Source organism: Antedon mediterranea, chromosome 6 (genome assembly GCF_964355755.1).
Source record: "Antedon mediterranea chromosome 6, ecAntMedi1.1, whole genome shotgun sequence".
NCBI lineage: Eukaryota > Metazoa > Echinodermata > Crinoidea > Comatulida > Antedonidae > Antedon > Antedon mediterranea.
In genome coordinates this window covers 31,679,894-31,688,500 of record NC_092675.1, presented here as the reverse complement: position 1 = coordinate 31,688,500, position 8,607 = coordinate 31,679,894, and the positions used below count along the sequence as shown (strand labels likewise).

At 32.3% G+C, this 8,607-nt stretch overlaps 1 protein-coding gene across 2 annotated transcripts; it reads right to left on the bottom strand.

Annotated features, from left to right (window-relative positions):
• Positions 1–1,453: 1,453 nt before the first annotated feature.
• LOC140051131 (cilia- and flagella-associated protein 300-like) lies at positions 1,454–8,288 on the bottom strand. 2 transcript variants are annotated; one of them, XM_072096252.1, is made up of 8 exons: positions 8,161–8,256; positions 7,079–7,177; positions 6,435–6,510; positions 5,360–5,432; positions 3,995–4,161; positions 3,596–3,768; positions 3,298–3,358; positions 1,454–2,406 (listed from the first exon to the last, which is right to left on the bottom strand). In XM_072096252.1, exons 3-8 carry the CDS (start codon positions 6,498–6,500, stop codon positions 2,278–2,280), a joined length of 669 nt encoding a protein of 222 aa, XP_071952353.1. In that variant the 5' UTR covers positions 6,501–6,510; positions 7,079–7,177; positions 8,161–8,256; the 3' UTR covers positions 1,454–2,277. The 2 variants fall into 2 exon arrangements, with proteins under 2 accessions (XP_071952353.1, XP_071952352.1); XM_072096251.1 differs by lacking the exon at positions 7,079–7,177 and having other exon boundaries at positions 8,161–8,288.
• Positions 8,289–8,607: the final 319 nt, after the last annotated feature.

Here is an 8,607-nt window from a genome sequence, read left to right as displayed (position 1 = left end):
TCATGACAATTTACAACTCCACTCCCAAAGACTTAATAATAAGTCTTTGTTTATGTAGAGCATCTTGTGTATGTGTTTGTCTTATATGTTCTAGTGCAGTATATGGAGAGCCATCTCGATAGTGCTTTGCACTCATGGCAATCCTCAGGGTGCTGCACCGCTGTATTGTCATGTATTGTTGTACCTGAAAATCTAATAAAATAAAATAAATAAAAAAATAAAATGTTCTGGGTGTGTCCTGAGTATGTTCCGGAGGCCTTCCGAGAATATTTTGAGAATGTTTTGAGTATTTTCCGAGAATGATTCGAATATGTTCCAATTATGTTCCGTGTAAGTTTTGAGTATGTTCCGAGTTTGTTCCGGGTATGTTCCTGGTATGTTTTAGGTATGTTCAAAGTTTGTTTGGAGTATGTTCCTAGTTATTAATTGTATCAAACGCACAACGCTAAAATAGTATCTAGTTATTAATTGTATTTTCTATTCTAGTGTAGTAAGTTTGTACAGTTTTTATTTTTAGAACATAACAGTAAACTTGACGTTTAGTTGATTGCTTGCCACCGCAGCCGGTCTAACTTGTCCAACAAATTGAATAAATTCAATAACACCTGCCATTGTTGCTGAAACATCAACTATCGGTGTTGTCATCAACAGTATTAATTGTATAGATAAGTCATGTTTAATTTAGGATCACACCTGCCATTCATAGGTTGCTGAAACATCAACCATCGGTGTTGTCATCAACAGTATTAATTGTATAGATAAGTCATGTTTAATTTAGGATCACACCTGCCATTCATAAGTTGCTGAAACATCCATCATCGGTTGTCATCAACTATATTAATTGTATAGATAAGTGATGTTTAATTTAGGATTAAAAGAAATGCTAAATCAAAATGATAAATTAAAACAACCAGAAAATTAGCAGAGCTTTCGGGCAACACTAGCACTTCATCAGTGCAAGTGAAGTTAGGGCGCGTTTATACAACATGCTATTACACGCATATTCACCACGCTTACAAAAAGTGTGTTGTGTAACATCGAAGAGATTCCGTGTAATGAGATTTTAATTGCAAAAAAGGCTACTTGGCTGAATCCTAAAATTGTGTGGATTCCCGGTTGCAGTTGGCGTGTTGAAGGTGTCCTCAGAGTATTGTTTTGACCTCTCGTTAAATATAAGTATGTGCTGTGAAAATGTTTACCAAATCTACAGTAATAAATGATTGTGCTTTTGCATATTTTAACTGATTTAGCACTTGACATTAATGCTAATCAAATGTTGGCATAATTTGGCAAAATGTAGCATAGTTTTATCCTAATTCTAAAACATTTTTTTTTTAATTCAAAAGCAGATTTAAAAAATCAATAACTGAATAAACTAAATTTTACATGAAATCATCCATTTTATTAAAATCCTTAATAAACACTTAGGATTATGAACTATGGTATGACACGGTATTACGATTTAATGTATAACTACAATGTTTTTGTGGGGTTGACCTCGGCCCGTGCAACACGCTAAAAATTAAAGATGTGTTCAAATTTAGGGTGTTGTATAAACACAGCCTTAGAGATATATATATATACATATACTTAGGATGTATAAAGATATTATTTTTTCACTTTTCTATAGATCAGAGAGTAACTAAAATAGCACTGATTATGTTTAAATAGTATAACACTGAATCAAAATAACGAAAGGAAAGCCATGATTCAACGTTTCGATCTTTATTTGATTAGCAATATTATAGCATAATAATTACAATTTAAAAAGTTAATTTTTTGGATATTTTCCCAAAAAAAATCCTAGCACACAGTATAGTACAGGATTCTTTTTTTTACAATTCTTGTCTATGTCTAGGGTAGTGTTATAGGTAGGAGTTAAATGCTATACCTTGTTGGATACTACCTTGCTGAATACTTGTATCTAATAGGATTATTTATATACACCTGAAAGCCAGAAATGTAAGTTTATTGGATACTACTAACTGTATTTCCTTACTTATACCATAAGAGTAGTGTTTATCCTTTTGTTGATATATGTATTACTGTTTTGTTTACTAGTAGAACTGTTCCTATTTTGATTTATATAGTTTAAACCTTCATACGTCAAACAGTCAATTACAAAAATATGTCCATCATTGGAGAGTTAAAATAAACTCTGATGCGTATCATTTTGCTGTTCATTGACTATTTTATGCGCAATATTCCGCACCTGGTGTGCTACAATAAGCATAATCTTTCTGTAACTGAAAAACTGACCTCACCAACATAATTTCATTACCAGACTGACCCCACCCATCTGTGTTGTAGAATAGCCACATGGCGCTTAAGTGGGTCAATAATGGCATACGCTACATTCTGCTCATGCTCTACGTTACTTGGAAATACTAGCATACAATCCTTATCCTTTAAAATAAAAAAAAATATCAGAATTTCTAAATGTAAAGTTACATTATATTCAATATTTCTTTTTTTTTAAATATTTCTTTTAACTCAAACTGGCTTTCGTGAGCCTGTATATTTTTTAATTACTCGATAAACATGGTAAAGAGTATAATTTAAATTTCATTTTCTATTTTAATTAAAAGTCCCTTCCCCAATATTGTCTATCCACAAGTTTGATGAGGAAATTATATATTTCATACAGTATATATATATAAACACAGCAGGCAAAGAACATTAATTCTAAACCGCCTAGTGATATACTAAAATTTAATTAATTAATTTGAAACGATAAAGATGAGGAAATCTGTGAGAATGAGAAAAAGTCGCCCAAACCGAGACTCGAACTCGGACCGCCTGCTTGATATGCAGATGTCCTAACCATTAGACCACTGGGGCTTTCATGGTATTGTTCGAACTCGATTGGATAGCGATTCTTTAACATTCTCGGCGTGGTACGGCGGAACTGCACTAGTCCTCAGTAGTACGCACGCGCAACAGAGATCAAATTGATACGCCCTCATCTTTCACTATTTTTATTCACAAGGCGGGATCTCCGAAGAGATACTTTTATATAAACACAGCAGGCAAAGAACATTAATTCTAAACCGCCTGGTGATATACAGTATATATATATATATATTTTCTATGAATTCTGCTGTCAAAAATATACTGTACTGTACACTGTATAATAATATTTATTTTGCTACAGCAGAAACAGTTATTTCTTGATAAAATAATTATTGGCCTCATCATTTCACTAAATGTCTTTGTTATAAAACAGGATTTGTTTTGAAATCCTACAGTTAATTCAGGAACTAAGATAATATTAGTAATTTAATATTATATACTTACAAATCCTTTGAATCTATATACAATTGAAGACACGAGAAGCTCTTTGCTATCCTTTTGAACACTATGAATGAACAATAAAACATCCTGTACTATTAATTCACAATTAATTTGTAAAAACAAGTAGAAAGCTTTTTGGTGATACAGTAATATTATAGTTTTATCATTCAGAAATAATAATGTACTTATTTCTTCACGAGTTTAACATTTTAACACACACTATATTTATTAAAGAGTATCAGTTTATAATTTACTATTTTTCTACAATAAAATAAACTGTACTTCAAACAATCAAATTTACCTTATCAAATTTTTATATAATGCTTTTATAGTATCAAAATATGGCATTATGTTATCTTCATATTGACACACTGGGCCACCAAGGCAAATTAGTTTCAGAAGACGAAATAGAAACTCATCTCTCTCTTGATCAGTGTAGATCTCATAGTTATCAGAGTCTTCTACAAGCAGCATCTAAAAAAATATCTCTTTTCGATATTATATATTGCACATTAAAAAACAGAATATATTCATTATCAGTGCTCTCACCATCATTTGAGTAAGGGTGGTGTTTAAAAGAAAAAATAAATATAAACAATTTATGCGTGGTGGTGAACACTGCACTTGTTCTCCCTTCTAATTGGCTGAGAGCAAGGGAGCCACCGAGGTGGAGTCCAGGGGCGAATTATTTTCTACCAACCTTTCTTAGTTCATCAGCAATTGTAAAGCCTTCATAAAACTCGTCTAAACATTTGGCAATACTTCCATTTTCCCTTACAATTGACTCTTTCTGTAGTCTATCAAAAAATGACATACTAGTATAAAAACAGGGTACTGGGCTGCATTCCACTCTAACTACATTCGTAGCTGTAAAACAACAAAGTATGTTAACAATACTGTAACATGGCTCCTTTAAGTTTTTGTCTAGTTTTCATCATTGAATTAAATATCAAATAATTGGGAAATTCAAGCCAGCACGGCCTCAAACTTGACTGACATGTAATCTTTGTGGTACACCATGTGTTAATTCTAAACACCACAAACATAATTAGAAATTTAGCTAAAAATTTATGAATGATAGTTTCAAATTCTTTATGTCAAATTCTTTAATAGAGGGATTGATGAAAATATAAAATGTCACCTATTGTTTTTTTTTAAATATCACTTATTATAACATAAATAAATTCCTGTCATTTGATTGGATGGTTGTGGGTCATATTACATGCAAATACAAATAATGAATGTTTATGATGATGGTGAGAATATTTCATGAGTTAAAAAATTGACTGCTCTATTTTTAACAAGGCACATCAAGTTGGTAGCCAAAGCATTTTCATTTTTTCAGTGATTTGTCTTTGGATTTAAAGTAAATAATAGAGATTTTTAGATAAGTTAAAGATGTATTGTCCCCCAAAACATGAAAAATTAAGATTAATTAAATCAGAATTGAATCAGACAGAATATGTTATTTTGTAGTTTAAATAAAGTTAATCACTTAATAATGTTTTCACTTTTTTGAAAATGACAAAATAAATGGTTAAATTCAACCAAAAACACATTGGCTGGCATCCAATTTGACTTTTTTTTTTTTTTATTCATACTCATCCAACAGCGAGTAACTCACCAACTACAGGATGAATAAACTATTTAATAATTTATCGTGCTTATAAACTAAGTCTCATTTGAGGCTTAGGGAGTGGAGTTGAAAGAGTCATGAGTTACAACCCTGCACTAGGTCAGGATTGAACCCGGGACCAGGTCAGGATTGAACCCGGGACCTTGGGATTGGAAGGCAAGCACGTTAACCACCAAGCTACAGCTCCACTCCAAATTATTTTTTCAGGTGGACAATACATCTTTAATAGACGTAAATGGTTGCTATTTTTTTTAAATGGCCAGATAAGCATTAACGAGATATCATTCATCATAAACTGTTTGGTAGTACATATATATTTTCTATATTTCCTCGTATATTTAACAATAAGAATGACCTGGTTTTTTTAATGATTTTAAAGTAATCTATTAGTTAATTATATAATTTGTATCAAATAAATGATTAACCTACCAAAGTTTGTAGCAACACCACTGCTGTTTAAAATGTTTAAGGTGTCTGTGACATTTGAATCTTCAAAAAACTCCTGAAAAAAAAACGTGCTACAGTAGATAGTTTGTGGTATACAATGATGAATTATGACTATTTAATGAGGTGGAGCCGGGTAAAATAGAGCATTGAATGGAATAGTCTCTCCACTCAACGAAAAATCTTGCTCCTTACTTTTAAAGCACTTCTTTTCAACCAACCTGCTTACATCCGTCAATTAATCGCCTTTTATGTTCCTGGACGAACTCTTAGATCATCTGATGATTTTTTACTCTCTGTTCCACGCATAGCCACTAAAACCTTTGGTCATAGATCGTTTTCTTTTGCTGCACCCACACTCTGGAATTCACTCCCCCCACAAATTAAACACTGCTCTTCTGTTGCCTTATTTAAAAAATTGCTCAAAACTCATTTTTTCGACCACTAACATGCCCAGCGCCTTTGATTTTGTACCTCGGTCTTTGAATTGACGCTTTATAAATTTTGATATAATAATAATAATAATTCATTTGTTTTAATAACTGTCTAAAATAAACTTTTATTCGATTTTCATCAAATAAATTATAAACATGTGAAATGCAATCCGCACGTTGAAACGCATCAACAATTAATATCACGTATGGTATTGACGTCAACAAAGAATGTATGATGTAGTATTTTACACACGTACGTAGATACAGAGGTTGTCCAAACTGCATATTATGGCTTATTTTCTGTTTAGGTTTAAGGAAAAATATAATATGCAGTAAAGTGTAAAACCAGAACTTTATATAATGTAAAATAATTATTCAGAATACCACAATGAAAGACGAGACATAATTTAGGGCTTAGTGTTAAAATTTGCCACAAGTGCATTCAGTGCATGTTTTGAACTGTTTGCACGATGCAAAGAATGACAAAACATGACATATTTGGCTAAATCGGTACAGCTTGCTGAAATCAGTCAACAACCACGTCAAGCTGAATTGCTGACTAGAATCCATGTGAATAAACAAAATTAAAATAGAATGAGAAGAAGATTGATCAATGAACAAGTTACCTTCATAAAATCATCTTTCATGTAAGTTTGAAACATCTGATCATAGTTATAGTGTTGAATAAGCATCTTTACACCCCTATAATTTAAAGTATATTTTTTCATTTTAAACTTGTGCATAGAAAAATCTACCCGGCGAGTTATTCATTGTGGTTTCAGGCATTTCGTCACTTCTATTTTGACATGCATGTACAAATTAGCTGATGAAATTAAAAGAAACACATAACAATCCACATAGACGAAAGAAATAACTTACAAATTGATTTGATACCATACATAAAAAGAAAACAAACATAGAAAAAACATGCATTTGTATGATTCCAGGGATAGCCTCTAAATCCACAAAAGAGGATACATCCTGAGGGATTGTTTTTGATTATATATTCTATGGACCTACCTTGTGTAAATGGATAAAATAAAAGGCAAAAAACATTGGGGAATAAAAAAAAAATTATAATTAATCTTCATTTTTCTTGTTTTTGGGGGACAATAAATCTTTAAAAAACATAACCAATGTCTTTATGTGATGTCATTAATTATCTAAATTACAATCAACTTACATAAAAATAAAGAGACACTGCTTTATACATTGATACCAAAAATTATGAGCAAGTAAAACTGCACTTACAGATATTTGTGTTCCTTACCCCAAAATTGTCCAAAACTCTGGAACTGATTGGTATAATTAGAAACGCGTTAAAATCCCACATTAGGGATGAGAATATTTAATGTTAACATCATGTTCACTGGATATAGGTAGGCATACATAAAGATACAAAAAAATGTACTTAATAGCCTTGGGCTGTGTCCCTTCTAAGTGACATTTTCTTTGAAGTTGTCTTTTCTATAAATATATTGGGTTGGATGGAACAACTTAGTCACCATGTACTGGATACTTAATTGGAGTGAAAATCTAAATTCTTGAACTATGATCTAATTGAATACTATAAAAGATATTAAGTTTATAATTTACAGTCCCTTTCTTTTTTATGCAAAAAAATAAAGAATACTAAAATGAAACATTGAAAAGTCATTTTTAGTGTATTAACATACATAAGATATTAAAAAAATGCAGTGACTTGTTTCTATTTTATATCACTGTGCTCCACTGGCTCCAAATTGGGTCCACTTGAGCACAGTGTATTAACATTTGAAAAGATTTTAAAATTCAGTAACTTATTTCTATTTTATATAACTGTGCTCCCCTGGCACCAAATTGGGTCCACTTAAAGCACAGTGTATTAAAATATGAAAATATATTAAAATGCAGTGACTTTTTCTATTTTATATCACTGTGCTCCTCTGGGCGCGCGTGCCAAATTGGGTCCACTTGAACACAGTGTATTAAAATACGAAAATAAATACGCCAGCAAAATAATTAACATTCAGTGACTTGTTTCTATTTATAATTTTATATCACTGTGCTCCACTGGCTCCAAATTGTGTTCACTTGAGCACAACACAGTGTATTAACATACGAAAAGATAATAAATTTAGTGACTTATTTCTATTTTATATCACTACTGTGTGCTCCACTGGTGCTAAATTTGATCCACTGGACCAGGGCGGACAACTCGTGAGTAGGTTGGATGAAGATTTTGAGTAATTTTAAGGGGTGGGTACGAAACTGCATTAGCGCCCCTAGGCCTACTAGCTAGGGCCTTAGCCTAGAATTAGATGCAACAAATAATTATAATTAATAATAACCGATTTGTGATTCGAGACTCACCACTTCTGAAAGAGTTCAATAACATTTTTATCAGTAGTAAAGACACATTGTTTATCAAGTTTTAAAAATTTAAACCGTTTTCTGCCACCTTCTTCCATTTTAATAGTATAGTAATACTAATTAGCCCCTAGCCTAAACTTATAACACAAGAATCTCCTGTTCTTCAATTTGCATTCGAAACACAGTATCGGAAGTACAGGGTTAAAAGGTCAAACTGGGCGACGCCATTTCACATCATGGAGCAGCGCCCCCTCCAAACTAGGAAGTCAATTACTCTACCCCCCCCCCCCCCCCCTCCCCCCCACTAGAGTATTAGCAGATCCCCTCTATGATTTTGACTTTCTAATTTGATGCGGGCGCACTACTCCTCAGTCAATTACTCTACTCCACCCTAGAGCATTAGCAGATCCCCTCTATGATTTTGACTTTCTAATTTGAAGCGGGCGC